General features: G+C 60.7%; 2 protein-coding genes across 4 annotated transcripts; both read left to right on the top strand.

Annotated features, from left to right (window-relative positions):
* Positions 1 to 703: 703 nt before the first annotated feature.
* On the top strand, positions 704 to 12,429 carry NEK8 (NIMA related kinase 8). 2 transcript variants are annotated; one of them, XM_069791213.1, is made up of 15 exons: positions 704 to 821; positions 1,246 to 1,451; positions 2,507 to 2,739; positions 3,487 to 3,618; positions 3,811 to 4,019; positions 4,434 to 4,513; positions 5,072 to 5,253; positions 5,488 to 5,638; positions 6,668 to 6,744; positions 7,900 to 8,017; positions 8,314 to 8,464; positions 8,697 to 8,860; positions 9,072 to 9,230; positions 9,403 to 9,561; positions 11,212 to 12,429. In XM_069791213.1, exons 1-15 carry the CDS (start codon positions 775 to 777, stop codon positions 11,238 to 11,240), a joined length of 2,097 nt encoding a protein of 698 aa, XP_069647314.1. In that variant the 5' UTR covers positions 704 to 774; the 3' UTR covers positions 11,241 to 12,429. The 2 variants fall into 2 exon arrangements, with proteins under 2 accessions (XP_069647314.1, XP_069647315.1); XM_069791214.1 differs by having other exon boundaries at positions 721 to 801.
* A 6-nt stretch (positions 12,430 to 12,435) lies between these two features.
* TRAF4 (TNF receptor associated factor 4) lies at positions 12,436 to 22,312 on the top strand. 2 transcript variants are annotated; one of them, XM_069791216.1, is made up of 7 exons: positions 12,436 to 12,516; positions 19,388 to 19,439; positions 19,773 to 19,877; positions 19,959 to 20,120; positions 20,441 to 20,602; positions 20,680 to 20,835; positions 21,213 to 22,312. In XM_069791216.1, exons 1-7 carry the CDS (start codon positions 12,458 to 12,460, stop codon positions 21,843 to 21,845), a joined length of 1,329 nt encoding a protein of 442 aa, XP_069647317.1. In that variant the 5' UTR covers positions 12,436 to 12,457; the 3' UTR covers positions 21,846 to 22,312. The 2 variants fall into 2 exon arrangements, with proteins under 2 accessions (XP_069647317.1, XP_069647316.1); XM_069791215.1 differs by lacking the exon at positions 12,436 to 12,516 and adding an exon at positions 16,512 to 16,727 and having other exon boundaries at positions 21,213 to 22,310.
* Positions 22,313 to 25,339: the final 3,027 nt, after the last annotated feature.

Below are 25,339 nucleotides of genomic sequence, written 5' to 3'. Positions count from 1 at the left end.
TTGCCCCCTACTATCAGGATGGCAGCAGGGCGAGGCCGGCTCTGTGGGCACCAAGACACGGCTGGGTGCTGGTTCCTGCGTGGGGGTCCTGCCCCGTGGGCTCCCCCCGCCCCGGTGCAGGACACTGGGCGCTGGCAGGCACAGAGGGGGGCTGACACCACCCCCACCCCCCCACTCCGGGCTCTGCTCGGTGTCGCTAGATGGCAGCATGGCCCCGTGGCGTGGCGTGGCGTGGGGGTGGCAGTGCCACCGCTGTCGCTGTCCCTGTCCCCGCTCCAGGACAGGGGCAGTCACCCCTGGGTGCGGGGCAGGACACCCCCCCCCCCCCCTTTTCCGTGCTCTAGGTGCCACCACGGCCGGCCCCAGGGGTGCTGGTGGTCCTGGGGGGTCTAAAGCGGGTTTGGAGGGACAGGGAGGGGACCTGGGCCCCTTTGTCCCTGGTCCTACAGCAGCACAGCCCACTCCCACGCCCCGGACTCGGGGCTGTGGAGCAGGAGGCTGCTGTGGGCACCGCCGCTCTCTGGGGGTGCGGGTGGGGGGGTCCTGCTGGCACCCCCCAGCTGGGGGGTGGCAGGCTTGGGGCACCCCAAAGCCCTCTCCCAGGGTGCTGCCCTTGGGGTGGTCTTACCCTCTGCCGGCCCCTCCGCAAGGCCCTACACGCGTGGTGGTGGAAGGGGCGCGGCCTGAGGTCTTTCGTCCTCCCGCGGCCGCCGTAGCGACACCCGGAAGTGTCTCCATGGAGACGGGAGGAGCCCGGGCCGGGCCGGGGCAGTGATGGAGAAATACGAACGGATCCGGGTGGTGGGGAGAGGGGCCTTCGGGTGAGGGCGGCCCCGGGGGCGCAGGAGGGGGGGCACCGGGAGTCTGGGGGGGTGTCTCCAGGCCTTTTTAGCGTGGCAAGGCTTGTGGGGAGAGCGCCGGGCGTATGGCACCGCGGGGTGGAGTGGGAGGCCGCGTTACCATGGCAACGAGGCGCACGGGCCCTGTCGCCATGGCAACGCGAGGGGTCAGCCGGCGTGTGGCACCCTTGGGGGGGGGGAGGAGGGGGTCCGGGCCTTGGCTGTTGCCATGGCGATAGGGTGACACGGTGTGTGACACCCCGGGGAGGGGGATTGCAGGCCCTGTTACCATGGCAACGGGGGGGCAGGGGCCATGTGTCACCCCAGGGTGGTGGCCAGGCCCTGTCCCCATCGTCCCGTCCCCCCCCCGCCACCCCACGCTGAGGCCCTGTCCCCGTCCCCGCAGCATCGTGCACCTCTGCCTGCGCAAGGCCGACCAGAAGCTGGTGATCCTGAAGCAGATCCCGGTGGAGCAGATGAGCAAGGATGAGCGGCTGGCGGCGCAGAACGAGTGCCAGGTCCTCAAGCTGCTCAGCCACCCCAACGTCATCGAGTACTACGAGAACTTCTTGGAGGACAAGGCGCTCATGATCGCCATGGAGTACGCCCCAGGTGGGCCCTGATCTCCCCCAGCGCCCGCGGCTGGTTCCTTCACAGGTCCAGGGGATGCCAAGCCTTCAGCTCTCCTTGGGTTGAGCTGGCATGGCCCCGTGTTCTGCTCCTTGTAAAGATCCTGTGCTTTGGACCCCCAAAGAGTCCAAACGCCTCTCTCTTGAACAGACATTCCTTCCTGCAGAAAAGGATCTGGGGGTCCTGGTGGACACCAAGTTGACCGTGAGCCAAGTGACTGAGCGCTGGCACAGGTTGCTCAGAGAGGTTGTGGAGTCACCATCCTTGGAGATATTTCAAAAGACAGGTCGTGGTCCTGGGCAACCAGCTGTCGGTGGCCCTGCTTGAGCAGGGGATTGGACCGGGTGACCTCCCGAGGTCCCTTCCAACCTCAACCATTCTGTGATTCTGTGATTCTATGCCTTATGGCTGCTAGTCGTATCCAAAACAAAGAGATTTCTAACACCTCTGTTGCTGATAAGTGTGCTACCATCTGCCCTTGGCTTAGGTTTCACATATGTTTCCCTGTGTCAGCTCTCGGCCACGCTGTTGGTCCCACACCTCTGTGTGGAAAGGTGTGATTTCTAATGAGATTTGCTGTGGAGTTTAAGATTAAATCAACATTTGCATGAGGGTTTGTTAAAGTTGTATGTGAGCCCTGAATCTGGACCTTCCCTTCTCGACAGGGGCCTCTCCGTGCCACGTGGCCTCTTGGACTACAAGAATTCTCCTTTGCAGAACAGGCTTATCTTGTTCTGCCATCAAGGTTTATGTCCTCCTCCAAGAGCTGTAATTTTAGTGTTTCTTTTCCTGCTGCTTTTGACAATATGTCAACAGTAATTTTTCTCTCGCTGTTTCTTCATCCCACCAACTGTGCTGCCATTGTTCTCCGCATGGTCTCCGGAGCACTGGAGGACATGCTGCGTGTCCCACCAGGATGTGCTTTTTCCCATGCGCTTGACTTGTTAAGATGCCGTGGCTAAATCCCCTTGGCTTTTAGGCTGGGTTTGCGCTGCCCTGTGCAGCCCTTGCCGATAGCCCTTTGTTGTTCTTTGCAGGGGGCACGCTAGCGGAGTTTATTCATAAGCGCTGTAACTCCTTGCTGGATGAGGATACCATCCTGCACTTCTTTGTGCAGATCCTCCTGGCTCTCCACCACGTGCACACCAAGCAGATCCTGCACCGTGACCTGAAGACTCAGAACATCCTCTTGGACAAACATCGCATGATTGTCAAGATTGGCGACTTTGGCATCTCCAAAATCTTGAGCAGCAAGAGTAAAGCCTACACGGTGAGTGGCCTGGCTTTGCAGGGGAACTACTTACCACCATGGCAGCAGGCTAGAAACTCTGGACTTGGCTCACGATAGTCTCTTGGAAGCTGCTGTAGGCAGCGAGGTTGGATGTAGCATACTTGCAGTAGGCCACATCCATGTGCCACAATGCTGCTTTGCTCCTTGGAGTTTACATAGGCTGATATCTTCATGCCCAAGTTTGCTGCAGTTCTGCGGGCTGCAGAAAGGTAAGAAAGACCTGCCTGCCCAAGCCTGGGAGAGGATGGGGTGTCTGGGTGAGGGTAGACAGGGTTCCTCCCACTGTCACAGTGGGAGGTGTGGTGTTTGCAGGCTTGTCTGACACATATTTGGCAACTGAATTCCTGCCTGTGCCCCGCCACCCTGCTTTGTCTTAATCTCCTCTCTCTGCTTGAGACTTGAGTATCATTCCCCACCTGGTCTAATCTGACTAGACGTTTATATCACGCTCATTGCTCTGGGCTCTGATTCTCTTAAGTGGATAGGAGCAAAACTGGAGGTAATCTGTGTATGTGCAAGGGAAGTCACCGGAAAGGCAAATGCTCGTGTTTTTTACTGAGATTGTCAGGCAGATGTTGACACCAGGGAACAAAAGCCCCACTTCACTCAGCTTTGCCTCGTGGTGCTCTAGCCAGCCAGCACACTGGGCTCTAAACTGAGCCTTTCTCTTTCCACCTCGCTGCCCCAGTTTCACAGCGTCATGGTAAAATCCTTTGTCTCTTCTAGGTTGTGGGAACTCCGTGCTACATCTCCCCAGAGCTCTGTGAAGGGAAGCCTTACAACCAGAAGAGTGATATCTGGGCTTTGGGCTGTGTGCTGTATGAACTCGCCAGCCTCAAGAGGGCTTTTGAAGCTGCGGTAAGAGGGGTATGATTTACATGTAGCACAGGGAGCTGTGGCCTCGTACAGAGGTGAAAATCTATGCTTGGATCACTCTTGTCACTGAGCCTGGAGGTGTGAAGGCAGAGGGCAGTGCTGAGAACTTCTTGCTGCTTGGTCTCACCTCTGACCGCCCAGCCACTGCATGTCTCTCTCTTGTTTTCTCTCCAGAATCTTCCTGCCTTAGTATTGAAGATCATGAGCGGGACGTTTGCCCCAATATCGGATCGATACAGCCCTGACCTGCGCCAGCTCATCCTTAGCATGCTGAACCTGGATCCTTCCAAGCGGCCCCAGCTGAATGAGATCATGGCCCAGGCCATCTGCATTCGGCCCCTTCTGAACCTCTACACTGATGTGGGCAGTGTCAAAATGAGAAGGCAAGTGATACTGCCACCTTAGTGTCCCTTGGGAGGGGCTGCCACAGCCCAAAACATGTGTGACCAGCTCACTGTCTCTGTTACGAGCTCCAAAGAGAGTGTTGTCCCCATGCAGCTCCCCTGTGTTACCCAACATGCAGCTGCTGCAGGCCAAGCCTGGCCCAGTGGCTTGGGGCCATGGCAGGTGCAGGCTTGTCATCGCAGTAACAGTGAATAGAGAGTTGTGTGCTCAGGGGGAAGCAAACTGATGCCAACTCCCCTCTCTCAGGTGGTGTAAAGCACCTACTGTGGCAATTCTGTGAGCTATTCAGCCATGGCTTATGCTGTAGCTCTGTCCAGACCTTCTGTGATCCAGGGCTCTGCAGGACCTCTGGGGCCGAGCTGACATTAAGGACTGGATTTTTGGTTTGGCAGGCCTGAAAAACCCTTGGCTCCGGTGCCGACAGTAACTCACAGCCGGACGGGGGGACGAGTGAGCAGTGCCAGGCCAAGAGGTGAGTCCTGGCACAGTGTGTTCAACACAGCTTGATTTGGAAGGACCCTTTCCTTTGGATGATAGAGGGTCAGAGAGGCACTTGAGCTTCTGCAGAGAGAAAATTAAGAGACATCCCCTTCCCTGAGGCCTGGAGGAGCCCATGGGCACCTTGGCTCTGGGGACCAAGCAGCGCTCTTTCTCCAGCTGCCTCTTCTAGGTTTTGAACCCTTGAATCAAGTTTCTGCTGTTCCCAGCAAAGGCTGGGAACCAGCCAGGGGTGCTGAGGGGGGATGTCCCGGTGCAGCGCAATGCAGCTGGCACTGGTAACAATTAGCTAGAGCTGTCGTGGTGTCTCTTCCCTCAGTTCTCGGATAAAATACAAGGAGCTGTTCCCATGTGTTTCTCTCAGCCCTGGCTGGGAGCATCCCAGCAGCCCCTTGCCAGCCTTGGACTGGCGCTGGTCTGGCCCTGCTAGCTGGCAGGCAGCTCTGCTGGCACCCAGACTGGCTGGTGTCGTTTCTTTTCTTGTGGGAGAAGAGTCAGGGATCTAAGTTGATGATTTCTCTTTGACCCATAGGTGTTCGAGGTGGTTCAGCCAGGACAGGAATCCCTCCTCCACTGTCATCCATCTACACCTGGGGGAGTGGGATCACCACCCCTCTCCGCCTGCCCATGCTTAACACCGAAGTGGTGCAGGTGTCTGCCGGCAGGACGCAGAAGGCCGGGGTCACCAAATCGGGGCGGCTCATCATGTGGGAGGTGAGTGATGGGGAACCTGGGGCAGGCAGTGGCTGTGGAAGCCTCGGATGTGTGATTTCTGAGGAGACCTTTCTGCTCAATGCATAGGCCCTGGCACTGCGTCCCTCTAGGACCACTGTCCTGTCCAGGGTATGGGTAACACTGCTAAGCCTGTGGGAAGGGGGTCTTCTGAGTTCTCCAACCCAGCTCTTGCTGCACAGAGGTGCAGCAGCTGACATGGCTTGTCTCCGCCAGGCTCCCCCGATGGGTGCTGCGGGAGGCCCTTCTCTCCCAGGAGCCACTGAGCAGCTCCAGCCTCAGTTTGTGTCCCGCTTTCTGGAGGGCCAGTCTGGCGTGACCATCAAACACGTGTCCTGCGGTGATCTCTTCACAGCCTGCCTCACAGGTGAGCTGCTGCCTCCTGCCTTCGCCTGGCTGAGTCCCAGACCTCTCTGCATGGCAGATGGCTTGCAAATGCAGCGTGACTGCCCGGGGAGCCTGCTCAGAGAGGAACTCAGGAGATGCACTGGGCTGGGGTGACACAAAGGCCTCTGTGGCCTCTTGTGTGACATCAGGTGGGAGTCAGAAATGGCAGGCTCGGTCCTCCTATGATGCCACACTGGTCAACTTGGTCCCAAAGGTCTGTCTGTTGTGGGGAGAGCCACAGATTTGTTGGCCTGGCTGCAGTGGTGACACCTGAAGCCAGAACTGGCCTGTACAGTGGGGACTGCAGTGTGAGGAGTGTCTGGGAAGTTCAGCCTTTCTCTGTCACCTACTTTGTGAGTGTGACGCAGACACAAGCAGTGACCAGCAGTGACTGGCGTTGCAGTGAGAAGTCAATGTGAGCTCCTGCAGGGCCGGTTGCCCTCAGCCGCAGGAAAGCAGGGTCTGAAGCCCCCTTAGAGTGGGCCAGGAGGCATTCTGGCTGGGAGGGGAGCACCCACACCAGCCCGAGGCCATGTTTGTGGAGCAAAGCCCTCCCAATGGTCCTCTGGGAGCCCTGTTTGCACTTCTGCTGGGGATCAGGGCAGCAAACAACAGATATGCAACTGGCAAACTTCGTAGGCATGGGTTTGTCCTACCTCTCCATGGCGTTTCCTGCCACCCCTCTGCTGGGTGGCTGCTCAGTGAGCGTCTCTGTGTATTTTAACACCTTGACAGACCGTGGAGTTAACAGCTCCTGCGTACACAGCTGCAATAATGTTATCTCAGCGCTCTCCTATCATCTGCTGTTTGTTTGGCGAGTTGTCACAGCACATCGAGGCTGCTGCTCTCTGGCAGCTCGCTGAAGGCTTCTGGCCCCCACAGCAAATTATGAGTCAGAGTGGGTCCAAGCAGAGCCGCTGTCCTGGGAGCCACGGCCAGCTCCACGGGCTGTGTGTGCCTTGCAGGGCCTCATGTGTGCCAGTAACACGACTTCTTTCTGCTTTACCAGACAGGGGGATAATCATGACTTTCGGCAGCGGCAGCAATGGCTGTTTGGGGCATGGAAACTTCACAGACGTAAGCCAGGTTTGTCGTGAGGGTGCTGGGTGTGCTGCCCCCCCAGGGTAGAGGATCGTGCCCTCTGTGCCACGTGAGAGGGCTCATCCCAGCTCCAGGGATGTGCATCCCAGGCATGCTCTGGCATCCGACCCCTTCCCCCCTCCTCTCCCTTTCACTGTGGGTTTTAAAAGACCCAACCTGCCTCTCTCTTTCTCTCTCCCCCCCTACACAATGATCCCTTTGAGCGTGGGGGAAGTCAAGAGCTGCCTTGTGGTTGCTGTTGGCAGGCTCCCAGCTTGGAGGCTGCCTCCAATCACACACCTGCCTGCTTCACTCTTGGCCTGCAGCTGCCAGGGTTCACTGAGAAAAGTTATTTTTCAAAAGAGCCAGTATTTAAAGAAGAGCTGTGTGTTTCCGATTGGCTCGGAACACTAGGGCTGAGGGCCCGTCGCTCCCTTCCAGCTTCTTCCTTGCCTGCCCTCGGATGCGACAGCAGCCGATGGCTTCCAGCCGAGCCCGGGGACTGGTGCCATTTGTCACTGTGGTCAGCTGGCTCGTTTGTTCTTGCTCCGTCCAGAGCTGAGCTGCTCCGTGCTTATTGCTGGGGAGGGGAGACCAGTTGGGAGCAGCAGCCAGATCCCAACAAATGGTGCTTTTCACTTGAAGAAGATAATGAGAATGAGGCTTGCTGTGGCGAGGTGTCAGATCTAACAGCAGGTCACAGCAGGGGCTGGGTGAAATGCAGAGATCCTGGTCTTTCCACACCTTAACGAATATGTAGCTGATAGCTCACAGCTCCTCTGCACAAGAGCCTTTCAGCCAACGCATCCTGCACCAAGCCCCTGCCTGCTCAGAGCGTGCGTTAACAGCCCCTGGCACTCCCCACATGGGCAGGGGGGCGAATCCCAACCCTTCAGCTGAACCTATTCCCTCTCCAAACCGTTGTGCTGGCTGCTTTCTTCCGCCCCAGAGATGTTTGCATTATCTTCTGTGCTGTGTGCACGTAGTTTCTAAACCCTTTGAAGAGTGTTTGGAACAAAAAAATTCTCTGGTGTTTGTGTTGGATGAAAACTGGGATGCTGCCAGCACTGTGTTGAGGCTGGGGGGGACGGGTGGGAGGGACGGGAGCAGCCGGGCAGGCTGGGAGGTCTCGGCTGACGGCTGCTGCTCTTCCCCTGCCAGCCCAAGATCGTGGAGGCCCTGCTGGGCTACGAGATGGTGCAGGTGGCCTGTGGTGCGTCTCACGTCCTAGCGGTTTCCAACGAACGGGAAGTGTTTGCCTGGGGCAGGGGGGATAATGGTAAGAGATGTCTGCTTTGCAAAACAGGGCTTGTGCTTTCCATTGCCTGTTCCTACTCCCCTCGCTGGCCCTGCTTGCCTGCAGTCCTCTCCAGATGTGCCAGGCTAGGTGGGTGTGGAAGACTTGCAGCTGCTTCACTGCATACCAGGGCCCCCGCGCTTTGGGTTTCACTGCCTTCTCTGGCAATAGGTCCCAGGCTGGGCCCTTGCAGCAGCTATGTGCAGGCTATTGTTCACGGGGCTGTGCTCGGGTTGTGTGTTGCCATCAGCCGTGCCCTGCTCTGTTTCTCCTGCCAGGTCGCCTTGGGCTGGGTACCCTGGAGTGCCACAACTCCCCCCAGCAGGTCACAGTCCCGCCGGAGCATGAGGCCCAGAGGGTCATCTGCGGCATTGATTCCTCCATGGTCCTCACAGTGAAGAACCAGGTTCTTGCTTGTGGGAGCAACAGGTAAGAGGGGCAAGGGTCTGTGCTCCAAAGCTTGCCTACAGCCTCCTGGGCCTGTCCATTTGTGTCCAGCCCAGGAAGAGGGAGCAAGGGGCTCTAGAAGACATCTCTGTGTGATCCTACTCCCCAGCATCACGCTGCTGGTGGTGCAGTTCTGCTAGGGCAAGATTTGTCTCCGGGTTGTCTGCGCCTGGCTGCATTCGGCCGGCTCTGAACTGTGCTTTTTCCCGCACAGGTGTAACAAACTGGGCCTAGATCGGATCAGCTCAGCAGAGGAGCCTTCCCCAGAGGACCAGGTGGAAGAGGCCACCATGTTCATGTGTGCCCAGTCGGCCCCCTTGAACCAAGAGCCGATTGTGTGTGCTGACATCGGTACAGCGCACTCAGCTGCAGTCACAGGTGAGGGGTGTGTGCCCAAATCCCTGAGGGGAACCTGCATTTTCTCTGTCTTCCCATGGGCAGAGGCCTCAGAGAGGCTCGGGAGGCACCCTGCTCCCGATGCTGGAACTCTGTGAAGCAGGATGTTCAGCATGGTAGAGAGCAAAGAGCTTCAGGGGCTTCAGTGCATCCTTGGGTGACACCCAGTTGTTTCTCTCATCTCTGTTGTCAGCTTCTGGCCAGTGTTACACCTTTGGGAGCAACCAGCACGGGCAGCTGGGCACCAACTCCTCCCGCAACAGCCGCGTACCCCACCTGGTTGTGGGGCTCCAGGCAATGAAGGTCACCGTGGTGGCTTGTGGGGATGCCTTCACTGTGGCCATCGGAGCAGGTGAGGCTGAAGCCCCTGTGTCCTGGGCTGCAGCAGGCCCTGGTTTTCTTGCCTGCAGTCCCTGCTGTGGCCAAGGCAGGCCTTGGAGATACCCCAGGGCAGTACTGGGGAGATGGGAGGCCTGTTTGCTGGTGAGCTCTGTGTGCAGCAAGGTGTATATATCCCTCTGCAGACGGCGAGGTGTGCACATGGGGGAAAGGAGCCAGGGGACGCCTGGGCAGGAAGGACGAGGAAACGGGAGTGCCGAGGCCGGTGCAGCTGGAGGAGACGCATCCGTACCTGGTGACCTCCGTAGCCTGCTGCCACGGGAACACGCTGCTGGCAGTAAAGCGTGAGTAGAAGCTTCGTTACTGTGATTCCTGCCATGAAGGTCCAGCCAGACACAACGCCTTGTGACCGGAGCTGTACCGAGTAACCCTGGCACGTAAGCTCTGTGTTATTCTAGTCCCTCTAGAGCTGGAGATGAATAGAAATAACTTGAAGCCCATAAAAATTCCCCTTCTGCTGTGCAGCGGTGTGACGCTTCCGCTAGGCTAGGGCTAGGGGAGCAAAGGGACAGCAGAAGCAGTCTCGTGCACTCCCAGACAGGTGGGCTGGCCAAGCTGTGGCCGGTGGGGAGCTGGTGTGCTGGCGGTCCACTGAGTATCCAAAAAGAGCAGCTCTCTAATTGATGCTGCTGAAATAGAAGCTGAGATTTGAGGCGTCATTTTGGCTGCTGGCTTTCCATTGTGGTTTGGAAAAGATAGCGATGGTTTTGTGGTTCTTCTCTGCTCGGGCCAAAGGCAGCATCATTGCACGGTTAAAACGTGCCCATGGTGTGACCTGCCCTTCCGTTGCCTGGATGTACGATGGGAGCCTGGCCCAGACTGCTGGAGGGGCCTTTCTTCCTCCTCTGCTGGGCTGATTATGGCCTCAGCGCTGGGCTGATGGATTCCAGTCTCAGCCCACTTCAAGGAAGCTAATTACACCCTGGAGGGGAGGAGGCCCAGCTGACTGCCCCAGCGCAGCGGAATTGGCCATGGCTCTCATTCCTCCCCTGCGAGTGCCGAGCTTTCACGTGATGCCTGCTGCCACGTGAAGGGGACAGGGAACGGCCGAGTCCCTGGGCTCGGGAACAAGTAGAGCATTTGTCATGGGAGTAAAAGGGTTTTGCCTCTGCAGGAAGGCTGCAGGCTGCTCTCCCCTTCCGCTGCTGCAGTTGCCCTGCACTCTGTGGCAGCTGGTTTGGGGACTCCCACCTGCAGCACCGTAAGAGCAGGAACTGAGCATGCAGCCCCACTGCTGTCCGTCTGCACTGCCCGGTCCAAAGCCTCGACCCGCCTGTCTCAGTACTGGAAATACAAACTCAGCAGCAGCGGTGTCAGGGCAGCAGCCTCGCCTGCTCCAGCATCCCTCAGTAACCAGGGTGCAAAAAGCATCGAGGGCTCTGTAAAAAGCTGAGATCTGACTTTGGGCTTTCATGCAGCTCAGTCTGCCTGGAAACCTCTCCAGAGAGAACACGAGAACCAGTGACACGTGTGATGTCATTGCTGCTGTCAGCTCTAGCTGTGATCTGGCCCAGAGAGGGTGCTGGCACAGGCGAGCAGCGTTCCACCTTTGGGGCGGCAGTTCTGCACCGCTCTGCGGTTTCCCTCCCATGTGGCCAACACTGTTTTTGACTGGCTTGGGCTTCTGCCCACTTTATCGTGAGCCCGCTGCTGCACCCTTCTCTCAATCCCACTGCAAACACGGGAATAACTGGGAGAAGCCAGGTGTGCTGGAGAAGAGGAGGAGGGCGCAAGCCTTAAGAGACTGTATTTCCTCCTGCCTCCTGCTTGTGCCACTACTGAGGCCTCACAGTGGCTTCCTGGGGTAGCGGGACAGGGATTGCGGTGCCCATCTGTTGGGTATCTGGCCTGTGTGGGGCAGGGCACTGCTCCATGTAGCTTCATCGAGATGGCGGCTTACGGCTTATTCTTCGTTCTTGCCCTTTGTGTTTCAGCTGCCGTGGAAGAGTCGCCTTCCCAGTGAGTTTGAGTTGAGAGGGGCCGCATCCAGCCTCGTCATATAGATGCTGGGGCTCCCCCCAGCCGCTCGGCATGCCTGTCCTCTCGCTGCTGCCCGCTACAGCCTGGCTCGGACCTGCATCCCCAGGCTCGGGAGCTCCTCGGCCGCACTCCGAAGGCAGCAGTCTGGAAACAGGGAGCTCGTAACGATGGTTCCCACGGAACCGGAGCTGGTCTCACTTATCGAATCAACAAGGGTCGCTGTGAACCTCCAGTGCCTGAGAGCTGCTGCCCTGGCCATGCTGTGGGGCAAACGTCCCCAGAGCTCTGGCGCTGCATTCAGAGGGTCACACTGGGGCTCTGCCCCTCCCTGCTTGGAAGTGCCTGTGTAGAAGGGTTAGGAGGACAGAGGTGGTTTTCTCCTGTGGAAAGTGTCTCTGGTTACAAAGCCCAGGCTGACAGCTTGGTGTCTGAGAGAGCTGTCAGCCTTTGCACAGCAGTGTCTGGAGTTAAGGCCCCAGGCGCTACACTGGGTGACTAAGTGCAAACCTCTTTTCTAATTAGAGAAGTCTGTCCTTTCCCATCCCCCCCATAAAACGTTTCACCCGTTTGTTGAGCTGTTCATCACGCTTTCGAGGGTCCTGGCGTGCACGGCTGGCCGAACCCGTCGCGAGCAGCCTCTCTGTGTGGCACAGCCTGGCTCGCTCTCCTGAAATGTTGCCTGGAGCTTTCCAATTACAGCCTCCCCTGGCCCCGGGAGCTCACTGGAGGATCCTCCAGCTGACATTTGTCCTCAGGCCCCTAAATCCTGCTGCTGACCAGCTCACTGGCTCCCAGCTGAGCTAGCGGAAGGCAGCAAAACACAGCAAGCGATTGTCAGTAATTGAAGTTTTTTAACCCAGATCTCTCCAGGGAGGTGATGAGTTTTCACCAGGGATCCTTTCTGCAGGCAGAAGGGGGCATATCGCCATGTCACAGACAGGAGTTACGTTTTTATCTCCAGAAGGGTCGTTTCCTTTCCTTTCCTTTTTTTTTTTCCTCCTCTTCTTTTTTTAACTTAGATCTGCCCTGGGCCATTTTTTGATGAGCTTCTGTCTCTGATCTGCCTGACATTGCAAATGCTCTTGCCTTTCACATCCGTCTTTGTGCTCTTGCCAATCTGTTGTGTATAAAGTCAGTGCTTTCATAAGCTGGCTGAGATGAAATCTCTCTAATTATTTTTGTGATTCTTTCCTGTTTTCAATGAGGGAAGCCTCGCCGGGCTCTGGTAGAAGCCGACTGATCCCTCTGTCATGTGAAAGGTAATGAATTTCTCCAGGTCTCCTGCTCTTTCCTCCCTTGCCTCCCAGGCTCCGGCTGGGGAAGGGAGCAGGTCCCGTCCAGCCAGGAGAGGCGTGTGCAGCCCTGACTGCAGACACTGCCTCCCTTTTTGGCTCCTGGCAGGGTGGGTGCATGGGTTTTTCCCTGCCGTTTTTGTTTCTTGTGGAGCTGCCTTTTCAGGCGGTTACACCCTGCTATCCCAGGAAGCTGACTTGCATTCAAAGGCTCTGCCAGTCCCTTGGCACTCGCCTTGTGCTGCAGGTTAGAGGGACGGCTCCGGCAGCCTGGTGTCGGCAGAGGGGAAGGTGTTCGCTCCCAGACTGACCTGGGCACCAGAATAATTGCTGGGCTGGGTTAAATTGCCTTGAAGCCCCTCTGGGCTGCTGCCTCTCCTCCCTGCGCTGAGCTGGCGGCAGCACTGGCTCCTACAGCAACAGATTTCTCTCGGCTGTGTTGTGCTCCGCTCTCGGGGCTCCCCTTGCCCCACACCACGTGCAAACACATCCCATAAGAAGGGGCTGGTGTTCTGCTACAGCCTCGCCAGAGGCTGGCTAGAAAGGCAGGCAGGCAGGACAGAGGTCTCTGCCACCCTTTGTCTTGTCGGTGGTGGGACCAAAATGCCACGGCTCCAGGGGAAGGGCTCTCCCTGCTCCAGCTGGGCTGCCAAATCCAGGGGTGAGCCCCCTAGCAGCCCCCCTGTTCCCACTGATGTGCTGGTGTTAGGTGGGTTGTTTTATGGCTTAATGAGGCCTTTGCACAGCAGTGCTGGGGCTGGAGGTGTCACCAGCTCGAATATCGGGACCCTTCGCTCCGGGCAGGGGGAACCAGTACGGCCCAGCGTGCTTTGTGCTGCGCCGGGCGCTTGCGGCAAGGGCTGGAGCCCTTGGGATTTCGCAGCCTGTGCGCTCTGTGCAGGAGTTCAGCTGTGAAGCCCAGCGAGATGATTTGAATAATTTAATACCAGGCTGTGACCAAGCCTGGCGAAAGGGTAAAGGAAACAAAGAGGCCCCCAGCCCCGAGCAACAATAGCTCTTGAAACGACAAGCCGAGGCATGTCCGCGCTGCCGGAGGCAGAGAGCAGCCTGGGCAAATAGGCCAGTTGCATTCCTCACGTCTGCTGCTTTGTTTCCCTGCAGAAGCTCCCGGTGAAAACTGCAGGTCTCAGGGCTTCTCCCTTTATCCTTGTTTTGTTCCCGCGTTCTGTGGAACTGGTGGTGGATCGGCCGCGTCCCCGTGGCTCTTCCTGCTAAGGAAGGCAAGGCCAGAAGGGAGCGGGTAGGGGAGGCAATGCAGGGATGAGGCTGCCCGGTCCCGTCTTCTGTATCCCGGCCGGTGCGGGTCCTCTCTGGTCCTTGTCACCCAGGGAAATCCCGTCCCCGTTCCCATGCTCACTAAGATCCCACTGACCCGGGGCCATTGTTATCAGCAGGAAACAGGCCGAACTGCCTGCTGATCCCAGAGCTGATTTGATTTGATTCCGGCACCTCTGTCGTGGTCATATCTCCGTTCCCACGAGGCTTGGCAGAAGGTGCGGCTGCCGTCCCTCTGTCCAGCCACCTCCCTCCCCTTACCCCTACCTTCCCTGGGCATGAGTCCCCAGAAGCAGGGAGAGGACTCTCCCCGCTCCTTTCCCTGGGGCAAAATGCTCCACCTTAACTTCTTTAGAAACTGGAGCGGAGGTTTTCTGTCCCTCCAGTTGAAGTTAAATACAAGGCGGAGGGATGGAGCAGGGGTGCGGGGCAGGGAGAGGCTGGGGGAAGAAGGCAGGAGGCCTCCCCGAGCCCAGATGGGTTCAAGGACCGGGGGTCCGGAGAACATATCGCATCCACAAAGGGAATTGCCCTGCCTGGAGGTTGAGTGTCGCCTTTGTGTGAGACAAACGCCTGGCTGTGATGTTGAGTGCGGGGAGGGCTTTCGGTAGGGAGAGGGGAAAAGGAGGGGATCTTTGTTTGCAGGGTCTGACACCTCCCAGCCGTCCTGCCGCCACAGCCAGCGCCTTCTGATGGCTTTGTCAGCTCCTGGCTAATTAGCAGAGATGCTCTTCAGTGAGGTTAGGAAAGAAAAATTTTTAGAACATCAAAGAGAAGCAGTAAATAGTGATAAAACTTGGCTCTGTTTCATGCCTATCATCGGAGACGCAGGCTTTCTGAGCTTGCAGGAGTGGTGTGTCCCATGCCTTCTGCGCGGGAGGCACGGGGAGTCCCATCGTCCTGCGGGATGCTGACACACGGGGCCGAGGGTCCATCCTTTTGGCCCAAACCTGGTCCTGTAGCGGTGTCCAGGGATGGTTTTTAGACAGGCCCAGGTCGCAGCGTGTTGGGGTGGATGTCTGTGGTAGTGCTTTTCTCCCGTTGGGAGGCGAGCCTGGCTCCAGGGCATGCTGTGACTTTTAGTGCCAGAACCAGATGGACCCGAGGGGCTGCTTCTAGATCCTGCCCTGAGGGGATCACAGATCTGAGCAAACCTGGCCCGGGGAGCATCTCAACCCCAGGCTGCCACCCCCGTGACAGCTCGGAGGTGCCCGGTGCACCCTGCTGCTCTCTGTACAGTTGCCCGCTGTCATTTGTTTTTACGCGTTGGGTTTCCAGGCTCTCTGGAAGCTGGTTAAAGTTTAGCTCGGTGCTCTCTGCCGTCGGAGCAGGCTGCCAGGTAGACACGTCCCTCAGAAAAGACCCTGCGGTGGCTGTTCATGCTTGATGTACAAGCTTCCCTGCTATTTGGGTATTGGGAGCTAAAGCCCTGTTGCTGCTCGGGCCGTGGCAGGGTAACCTGTTTGTTATCCCTCAGGGTAACCCCAGAAATCAGCCACCCATCCCCTTCTTGGCGGCTCTGGCAGCGAGAGCAGGCAGGCTGCCTGCCTGCCTTCCCCCTGGCTGCTGGAGGATTTTATTTTAAGCCGAGCCTCTCGGGGAGAAGGGTAACGTGAGCTCCTTGAGTGACAAGTGATAGAGCTTGACTTGCTTAGCGTGTCCCCCAGGAATCCCTCTCCTCTGCCATTTGCTAATTGAAAACTGCTAACATTTGGGTCTGGAGCAACTGCCGCCCTTAATGGGAAGCTGGCTGGAGCGTGCGTTGGTGGGACTAACACATGCTCGCAGCCTGTCATCTGCTCGTCTCCATCTCTAGGGAAAGGGGCAAATACTCCCATATGCTGCTCTGGTTTCTGAAAGAGTGAAGTGGGGGCTGGAGCCAGACAGATTTGCTTTTATTCTTCCTCCTCCGAAACCCTTGCTAGGAGGTTAGGAACCACGGGCTGGAGGGCGGCTGTTGGCTGCAGCCTGGGACACGGGCTTCCAGCTCATGAAGCCACGGGAGCGTGTGTGTGTCCCCCCCACTCCCCGTGCCTGTGGCGTGGGTGGGGGGGCTCGGGCCAGCCCCTCCATGTCCTGCTCAGACCCTGCTGCGTGTGAAGGCTGGGACACGGGTCGCTCTCTGCGGCAGCGAGGGGATATGGGAGCCGTGTGTGTGTGTGTGTCCCACTTCAGGCCTCGCTCAGGGGCTCAGCAGCAGCTCCGGGCTGCGTGCAGGAGTGGGGTCCCCCCCCGGGGAACCCCGGCTTGAGCCAGCGCTGCCAAGGAGGGGACGCGGGCTTAGCGAGGAGAGCACGGTGCCTGTCCTCACCGCGAAGCCCTGGCCCTGGGGGGGGGAAGCTGAGGCTGGGGGGGGTGTCCAAGCCCCCGGGGCGGCTGGGTGGGATGCGATGCTCCCCAAACTCCCGGAGCGTCCGTCCCCGGGGGCGGTGGGTGTCCCCCCCCACCCGCTGGGGCCGTTCCCGAGGGGCTACTCCCCGAATAACCCCCCCCCGCCTTCCCCTTTTCCCTCCGGGGTACCGGGACCGCTCCGAGCCCCGGTGCTGAGAGGCGGAGCCCGATCGGGGAGGCGGCGGCGGTGCCCGGCCCCCAGCCCCGGGGCGCTGGGCGGTGTCAGGCCGGTTCCACCGCCCCCCCCTTTCCCCGTCCGGCCCCCGGGCGGAGCCGGGCGCGGAGCTCGGAGGAGGAGGAGGAGGAGGTGGCGAGCAAGGCGGTGGAGGAGGCGAGCGGGGCTACGGGATGCCGGGCTACGATTACAAACTGCTGGAACGGCCGCGGCGGCGGGTGCTGTGCCCTCTCTGCGGGAAACCCATGCGGGAACCGGTCCGCGTCTCTACTTGCGGTCACCGGTTCTGCGATACGTGCCTGCAGGAGTTTCTCAGGTGAGCTTCGCCGTGACGTCACGGCCGCCCCGGCGTGACGTCACGCCGCGCACCCCCTTTTTTTTTCCCCACGGAGCGTTCCGGTCACCCCCCCCCCTCTTCTCCTCCTCCCCACCGATCCGGGGTTTCGCACCTTTGGGGGGGGCAGTGGGTGCTTTCTTCTCCCCCCCCCGCCCAAAACGGCGGCCCCGGGGGGAGTTCGGGGTGCTCCGGGGGTGGGGGGTGCCCCGGGTCGGGGAGTGGGGTGCGGGGAGCGCCCAGCCCGTGACAGTCGCCCCGTGGGGTGCAGCGGCCCGTGGCCAGTCTCGGTGAGGAGGAGGAGGAGGAAGAGGAGGGCTGGGTGAAGCCCGGAGCGGTGAGTTTCGAGCCCTTGCAAAGATTTGTGCTTAACTCCTTCCCGCCCCGGCTCCGCCGGAGAAAGCGACTGGGGGGTTTGGGGGGGGGTCCAGTCCCACGGGTGAGCGTGACCCGGCCGTGGGGACTCGCTGGGAGCGAGGGGACGGGGTCCTTTCTCACCCCCCCCCCCCCAGCAGTTTGGCAGCCCACGTACCAGCAGCCCACGGGGGCTGCCCGTGGGGACACATGCCGGGGGCCGGTGCTGCCCGCTTGTTGACCGTCGTGCCCGGTGTGGGGAGCGGGGGTCTCAGGGTAAACCAGCAAAAGGGGGTGTCGGTGCCCCCCCCCCACCCCCGTGGGCATGTGGCGGTGCAAAGCGTCACCCCGGGCCCTGGTTTCCGCTGCCGTCTCTGGCTGCGCCTCGCCCGGCCGAAGCGACCTTTGCCCAGGCCGGGGGCCCCCGCGGGCACGGCCGCCACGGGCCGGTTTCTACGAAACCGGGCGTTCACCGGGGCCGGTGCCAGGCAGCACCTCCGCTCCCCTCCCGCGGCCGCCCCAGGGGCACTTCGGCTTTACTGGGGTGACTGGACGCAGAGGGTCCCCCCACCGAGCCCCCCACTCTGTTTCCACCGGTTCAGGTTTGGGGATCTCATGGGCTGAGCCATACAGCCCTGCCACGGTGCCGTACAGCCCCGCCACAGTGCCGGGACGGGTGCCGGGACGGGTGCCGGGGGGTACCCCCACCCCATGACCTCGCTGCGCCCCGGCACGCCGCGAAGGTCAGAGGCAAGGACGGTCCCCCCGAGCGCTGCCTCAGCACATTCCCTGCCCGGCCGAGCGTGAGGAATGGGGGAGGCTTTGTTGGGGATTAGGCGCTGGCTTCGGGTCGCCGGCCCGCTTCCCCGCCAGCCCCGGCACCCCGACACCGTGTACGGGGTGCAGGCAGGGCCAGTTGCCCCCAGAAAGGCGGCAGGCCGATGCCAGTCGTAGGGCGATGCCAGCCGTGGGGCGATGCCAGCCGTGGGCTCCCCGGAAAGGGCTGGGTGCCCAGCCCTGGCTGGGAGCAGCTTATATCGGCAGGTGCCCGGTGACTCCCACGGAAACACCCGCTGCAAACAGACCGGGCACGTGGCAGGGCTGGATGAAGCCGTGCCCCACGGAGCTCGCCCCCCACAGCGCTGGGCTGGTTTTCTTGGGGGTCGCTTGGTCACCCCCCCCCAGCACAGGGATGGTGGTTGCAGGGGATGTCACCGCACTGTGCCTGGACATCCCAGGCCAGCACGTGCCAGGCGGCACTGCTGGCTCTGCCGCGCCGTCTCGCATCCGCTTGGCAGCCCCGGTTGAGGCCGTGCCGGCGCCTGCCAAGGATGCACACTGATGAGACGTGCAGGGGCTGTGCGCCAACAAGGCGACCTGGCGGCCTCGTCCAGAGCCACCTCGGGGACGCCAGAGCCCCGGGGTCCCTGCGTGTCCCTGCTGTGTGTCCCTGTGGGCAGCACCCATGGCCTCCTGCCCCACTGCCCCTCAGGGATGGCGCGCAGGGTGCCGTCTTCGTGTGTCCCCAGGCGCGGTGTCATGGGTGATGGTGGCTCCTGGCCAGCTGTGTCACAGGCCAGGCTACCTGTTCGCCTCCGTCCCTGTCCCTCCACCCCACGCTGCCCTTCCGCAGGTCAGGGCTGAGCAGGGTCGTTCCCACCTCTCGGGAGGAGCACCCGGTCCTGGGGCCCCAGTGGCATAGGGACACCTCCAGGACGGCTGTTTGTCCCCTGTCCTGGTTCGCCGCGGTGGCTGGTGGGGCCGTTTCCTGCGGAACAGGAGCCCCGGGGCCACGCATCCGGGCTGCACATCTGGCGCCCAGCTGTTGCCCCCACCACCCACCCTGGACCCCAGCACCTGGGGCTGTGGGTGCTCGTGGCCCCCGCCGGCACCGCTCCTGCCCAGCTGCCGGCACCCTGCCTTAATCCCTGGGGGGCCGGGGCGGGCGAGGGGGCTGTCGGGGCTCCAGATGGTGCCACGCTCGTAGCGGCTGGCCCAGGCCCCCAGGGACCACGGCCGCCTGGCTCGGGTGGGGGATGACTGCCCGGGGGGAGGGTGTTTGTCTGGCGGGGGCATTTCCCAGCTCAAACAGATGGAGCAGGATTAGAGTTGCGGCTCCCCAAGGGCCGCAGCTAGATTTGGCGCGGGGCGAGCGCTTGGCGGCACAGGCGCAGCGCCGACGTCCTGGGGTGGGATGGCGGGGACCCCGTGGGACATCGTGGCTGTGTCACCGGTGACACGCCGTTCCCCAGCCCCAAGCGAGCCTGACCCCTCTCTGTGTCTTGCAGCGAAGGCGTCTTCAAGTGCCCCGAGGACCAGCTGCCCCTGGACTACGCCAAGGTGAGCCTGGCATGTGGACGTGGTACCCCGCTCCGAGGGGACGTCTCCGTCACCTGTGCCCCCTCGCCAAGGCGCCGTCCCCGGGCTCCGCGCACCCGCCTGGCACAGCCGTGCCAGCCTGGCACGGGCGCCCGTGCGGAAGCAAGAGCCCTTTGTGCCGCGGGGCCGGGGAACGGAAACCCGCTCCCGACAAAGGGCGCTTGTTCGCTTGCCGGTGGGGGGGATCCGGCCCTGGGCAGCGTGCCTGTGGCTCCCGGCCAGGCTGGGGTGGGGGGTCCGTGTGCCCCCCGCAGCCCGGTGCAGGATGCTGATGCCCCGGTGCTGCCTCCCCAGATCTACCCCGACCCGGAGCTGGAGGCGCAGGTGCTGAGCCTGGCCATCCGCTGCATCCACAGCGAGGAGGGCTGCCGCTGGAGCGGGCTCATCAAGCACCTCCAGGTAGGGTTCGGCAGGATGGAGGAGAGGGGGCAAGGCTGTGCCCCACGACCACCCCCCCCTCACCGTCCCTGTGCTCCCCAGGCCCATCTTGGCACCTGCGGCTTCAACGTCATCCCCTGCCCCAACCGGTGCAGTGCCAAGCTGAGCCGCCGTGACCTGCCCGAGCACGTCCAGCACGGCTGCCCCAAGCGCCGGGTCAAGTGCGAGTTCTGCGCCAGTGACTTCACCGGGGAGGCCTTTGAGGTGGGTGGTGGGAGCTGGGGGGTGTCACCGTGCCGGGGGGCATGGCCATGGTGGGGACACTGGGGGTGACACAGCTGGCAGGGGTGTCATGGGGGGCATGGCCTGGATGGAGGACACCATAGGGGACACAGCTTGGCCATGGGGACAGTGCATGACACTATGGGGGGACAGCACAACCTGTGTGTGGGGACAGAGCCTGGGTGGCAGACACTATGGGGGGGGGCACAGCTTGGCCATGGGGGGCACCGCGCGGCCCCATCCCTTGACAGGGCTGGCCGGTGAGGGCAGCCGGAGGGTGACGATGCTGCCGCCATCCCCAGGGCCACCAGGGCACGTGTCCCCAGGAGAGCGTGTACTGCGAGAACAAGTGCGGGGCCCGCATGATGCGGCGCCTGCTGTCCCAGCACACCCTGGCCGAGTGCCCCAAGCGCACCCAGCCCTGCACCTACTGCGCCAAGGAGTTCGTCTTCGACACCATCCAGGTGAGACGGGGCCCACGGGGACCCTTGCTCCGCCAGCTGCCGGCCCCGGCTGACAGCTGGCCACTCTCTATCCCCAGAACCACCAGTACCAGTGTCCCCGGTACCCTGTGCCCTGCCCCAACCAGTGCGGGACACCCAGCATCGCCCGGGAGGACGTGCCCACCCACCTTAAGGAGAGCTGCAACACTGCCATGCTGCTGTGCCCCTTCAAGGAAGCTGGCTGCAAGCACCGGGTGAGCGTGACCCTGGCCCTGTGCCCATCCCGCCCCGGCATCCTTGTGCCATCTCCACCGTGGCGTGCCTGTGCCCCACAGCATCCCCACACCTCTCCTGCCCTGACGTCTGTCCCACCCCTGTGGTGTCCCTGTTCTGCTCTGTCCCATCCACGTGTCTCCGTGGTGTCCCCATCCTTGTCCTGCCTCGCCCCTGTGTCACTTTGCCGCCCAGGTGTCCCTGTGTCCCCACAGCATCTCTGTGCCGTCCTGCTCCACTACCGCCATGCTCCAAGGACATCCCCAAGGCATCCTTCTCCTGTCCTGTCCCACCCCGTGTCCCCACGCTGTCCCGTGCCCCCGGCACCCCTCTGCTGACGGTTCCGCTGTCCCCGCAGTGCCCCAAGCTGGCCATGGGCCGGCACCTGGAGGAAAGCACCAAGGCACACCTGGGCATGGTGTGCGCCCTGGTGAGCCGGCAGCGGCAGGAGATCCTGGAGCTGCGGCGGGACGTGGAGGAGCTGTCGGTGAGCAGCGACGGGACCCTCATCTGGAAGATCGCCGACTATGCCCGCAAGCTGCAGGAGGCCAAAGCCCGCAGCAACTACGAGTTCTTCAGCCCCCCTTTCTACACCCACAAGTACGGCTACAAGCTCCAGGTCTCGGCTTTCCTCAACGGCAACGGGAGCGGGGAGAGCAGCCACCTCTCCGTCTACATCCGTGTGCTGCCGGGCGAGTACGACAACCTGCTGGAGTGGCCCTTCTCCTACCGCGTCACCTTCTCCTTGCTGGACCAGAGCGACCCTTCGCTCTCCAAGCCCCAGCACATCACCGAGACCTTCCACCCCGATCCCAACTGGAAAAACTTCCAGAAGCCGGGAGCCTCGCGCAGCTCCCTGGACGAGAGCACCCTGGGCTTCGGCTACCCCAAGTTCATCTCTCACGAGGACATCAAGAAGCGGAACTACGTGCGGGACAACGCCATTTTCATCAAAGCCTCGGTGGAGATCCCCCAGAAGATCCTGGCCTGAGCCCCGGTGCCCGACGGGGGGGGACAGGACGTGAGCCGGGCGCCCACCTAGGGGTGCCCCAGATGGTGCTGAGCCCCTGCCCGCAGCCGGTGCCCCCGGCTTGAGGACGCTGCCGTGGCTGCAGCCGACGGCTCTCAGGTAGGCTGGGATGGGGCTGCTCCCCCATGTCCCTCCCGGGGCTGGGACCCCGCTGCAGCCCCAGCTGCCCCCCCAGGGCAGCCCCTTCTCAGGTGCCGGAGGGGGGGGGCTGGGCCCCTCGAGCCCCTCACCAGGGCGCCCGGCAGCCCCCTACCAGCCTCGCTGGGGACCCCGCGGGACCCCACTGCCCAGAGCCATATTTTGTAAGCTGGTGCCCCCCCCCCAGGAGCACGGTTGTTATTTATTACCCCTGGCCGGGGCCCGCTGCCCCCTCCCCACCTCTTTTTTTTTTTTTTTTTTCAATAAACTTTTCTTGTATTTATTATGGCCCTCTGAACCTCCTTCCTTCGCCCGGCCGGGGACGGAATGGGGGGGACAGGGACACCCCTGCCCCCCCCAGCGCCTGCTGGCACGGGGGTGCCCATGGTGCAGCCGTGGGTGCTGGGGACGGGGAGAGCCAGGGCTGGGCTGGGGGGCACGGGGGGGGGGGTAATCCCTGACCCACATCCCGGCGGCAGACGGGCTCAGATGGAGACGGTTAATTCGGTAATCGCTGGCAGTGGGGACGTGCCATGGCTGGGGGGGGAAGGTTGTTGCCAGCCCTGGGGTGCTGTTGTCCTGCAGCCCCCCCCCGCCATTCCCCGCTGGCCCCTCGTTAGTGTTGGGGCAATTACAGCTGCGGGGGGAGGCAGGGATTTAGACCAGACAAGGCAGGGTGGGCAACGGCTGGGGGCAGGAGGGGCACTGGGGCAGTTTGGGGGGGCCCGGCTGTATCAGCCCCCAGGTGTGTTGTCGCATGTTGTCGTCCCCCCCCAATCACCCCAGCAGCGATGCGGGGGGGGTCGCCATCTCTGCAGGCTAATCCTGCAATTGCATTAGTGCTGCCCAGGCTTAACACAATTAGCCCCTAATTAGCTGCACCCTGTGGCCCTGGCTGGGCTGGGCTGGGGGGGGGCAGCACTGCCAGGGTGTCCCCGTCCCCCCCAGGAATGTCCCCCCCGGGTGGGTTCCAGCCCAGCGTGGGGGGGGGGTGGCCTGGTGCTGCCCAGGGTTGTGGCACATGCCCTGGGCTGGGGTGGCACTGGGGGGCCCTGGGGAATGGGGCGAGCTGCCAGCCCATACTGGTGCCCAGTGTCAACCTGTACTGGTGGCAATTGCCAGTCTTACACTGGAGCCAAATGCAAATCCATACTGGTGCCTGATGGCCTCCAGTTTTAGTGTCCAGTGCCATCCTGGTCTCGTGCCCTTTGCCAGCTTGTACTGGTGCCCAGTGCCAGCCTGTACTGGTGCTGAATGCCAGCCCCACCTGATGCCCAGTAGTTGCCTGTACTGGTGCTCAGTGCCAGCCTATACTGGTGTCCACACTGGCACCCAGTGCCACCCTATACTGGTGCCCAATGCCAGGCTGTACTGGTGGCCGTTGCCATTCCCACACTCGAGTCCAAACTGGTGCCTGATGCTCTTCAGTTCCGTGACTAGTGTCAGCCTGTACTGGTGCTGAATGCCAGCCTGTACTGGTGCCCACCGCCAGCCTGTACTGATGCCCAGTGCTGGCCCCAGCTGATGCCCAGTTTTTGCCCATACTGGTACCCAACACAAGCCCTACACCACTGCCCAGCGTCAGCCCACGCTGCTGCCTGGGGCCACCCAGTGCCGGTGCTGGTGCCGGCGCCCAGCGCTGCGCTCGGCTTGGGGACACCCAGCCCTGGGATGGGGCGGATGGGGGGCTTCAGCCCCGGGGAAGGCTGAGCAGAACCACGGCCCGGCGGCTGCTTCAGCCCCCACAGATGGCACTCGCCACTGCCAACCCCCGCTGCCCTACCCCACGTTTTCCCTTTTCTTATTTCTTCTCCGCCTACAGAGCTGTAACCTGCTTTTTCGCTGGGTTACTGACATGGCCTGAGCTAGCTAAGGGTAAGCGCATCAGCCAATGCCTGTCCTGCGTACTTTTTATTTATATGTATTTTATGTTTTTTATTTTTTTATATTTATTATATACATTTTATTTACATATTTTTATATACAGAGGTGTGTGTATATACACATGCACACACAGTCTGCATGGGACCTCTCCTGTTCCTATAGCCAGGCCCTACAGCCGGGTGTCAGCAGCCTCTTGTTGCACACCAGTTATCTTAAAAAAAAAAAAAATCCATAGATTATTTATGAACTAAAAGCTTCTGCTATTGTGGTGAAGTGGTGCTGGTGAAAGCCTGCATGGCAGCTCCCGGCTGTGCTCAGTGAAAGCCCAGCGCCGGGAAGCCAAGAAGAAAAACAAACCCCGGGAGCCAGGGTCGGTGACCCTGCGCTGCTTCGTCCCCTGCCCAGGGACCTATTGCCAACCCTCTGCTTTCCCTGCTTGGTGGGGTTTTTTTGTTTGGTTTGGTTTTTTTCCTTTTTTCTTTTTCCCTCTCCAATCACAAATGTGAAATTTGCCATCAGGTGCCGCTCTCCAGTAGCTCCCAGCGCCGGCACGCCAGCCCAGACCCACCCTGCGTCGATGAACGCCGCACGACAGCTCCATTTACCGGAGCCACACGTCGCCGTGCGGTGCCTGGCTGGAAATGTCAGTCGGAGCATCAAGCACCTCTTAACCTTCCCGTGTTTGCATAAAAACCGGGAGCAAACCCCTTGCTAGACTTGGATTGCGAAGCAGGAGGTGATGCTCTTAATATTCATGGGGGAGAAGGAGAAAAATCGATTTGCTACTAAATTTAGCTTCAAATATCTAGTATAAAAATAAACTTCCTGGAAACTTGTTGGTTTTGAAGATTTATTCTAAAGGCTCAGAACCTGCCAGCTTTCTCCCGGCTCCATCGGCCCAACGGGGCTCGGACACTGGCCGAGATTTCATGAGATGCTCAAGCCATAGGGCAAAGTGTTATCAAATTCCCTATAACAGGAGGGAGAGGAGCCCCCACCAGGCTGGAGGGCAGGGGCTGGACTTTGCTTGTTTTAGATCCCCAACCACATTGGCGATGCCCTTATCTAATTAAACACCAAATCCTTTTAACATCTTACAAAACCTTTGGGATGTAGACGGGGAGAATTTTTGGCAAAACCATTTCATCCGCTGCTCAGGTGGTAAGAGCCCCGATTTGTGCTGATTATTGACGCTTCTTAGCCAAGACAGCTAAACCAGGCATAGTATTTCATCAGGAGAAAAATGCAAGACAAATTTGCTTTGCACATCCTTTATTAAAAACCTGGCCAGGCTCCCCTCCCTCCCCCAGCCCTTTGCCTCCCCAGGACCGAGGGGGTTTGAGGGGGGTGAAGGAGAAGGTTTTTACGGTGGGACCACTTAAATCTTGGTGCGATTTCACCGCTTCAATTTTAGTGCATCTCTTAGGCTAGCA

The sequence above is a fragment of the Haliaeetus albicilla genome, chromosome 9 (assembly GCF_947461875.1).
Source record: "Haliaeetus albicilla chromosome 9, bHalAlb1.1, whole genome shotgun sequence".
Taxonomy (NCBI): domain Eukaryota; kingdom Metazoa; phylum Chordata; class Aves; order Accipitriformes; family Accipitridae; genus Haliaeetus; species Haliaeetus albicilla.
The sequence above is the reverse complement of the archived record's forward strand: the minus strand, read 5'-3'. Positions and strand labels throughout refer to the sequence as shown.

What these genes read in the sequence shown, in the direction of transcription:
- NEK8 (XM_069791213.1), top strand. Translation starts at nt 775, where the DNA reads ATGGAGAAATACGAACGGATCCGGGTGGTGGGGAGAGGGGCCTTCGG. An exon ending in CGCCATGGAGTACGCCCCAG is followed by an intron (nt 1,452 to 2,506) that starts GTGGGCCCTGAT and finishes TGTTCTTTGCAG; the next exon opens with GGGGCACGCTAGCGGAGTTT. An exon ending in AGAGGGCTTTTGAAGCTGCG is followed by an intron (nt 3,619 to 3,810) that starts GTAAGAGGGGTA and finishes TTTTCTCTCCAG; the next exon opens with AATCTTCCTGCCTTAGTATT.
- TRAF4 (XM_069791215.1), top strand. Translation starts at nt 16,585, where the DNA reads ATGCCGGGCTACGATTACAAACTGCTGGAACGGCCGCGGCGGCGGGTG. An exon ending in TCACCGGGGAGGCCTTTGAG is followed by an intron (nt 20,121 to 20,440) that starts GTGGGTGGTGGG and finishes CGCCATCCCCAG; the next exon opens with GGCCACCAGGGCACGTGTCC. An exon ending in AAGCTGGCTGCAAGCACCGG is followed by an intron (nt 20,836 to 21,212) that starts GTGAGCGTGACC and finishes CTGTCCCCGCAG; the next exon opens with TGCCCCAAGCTGGCCATGGG.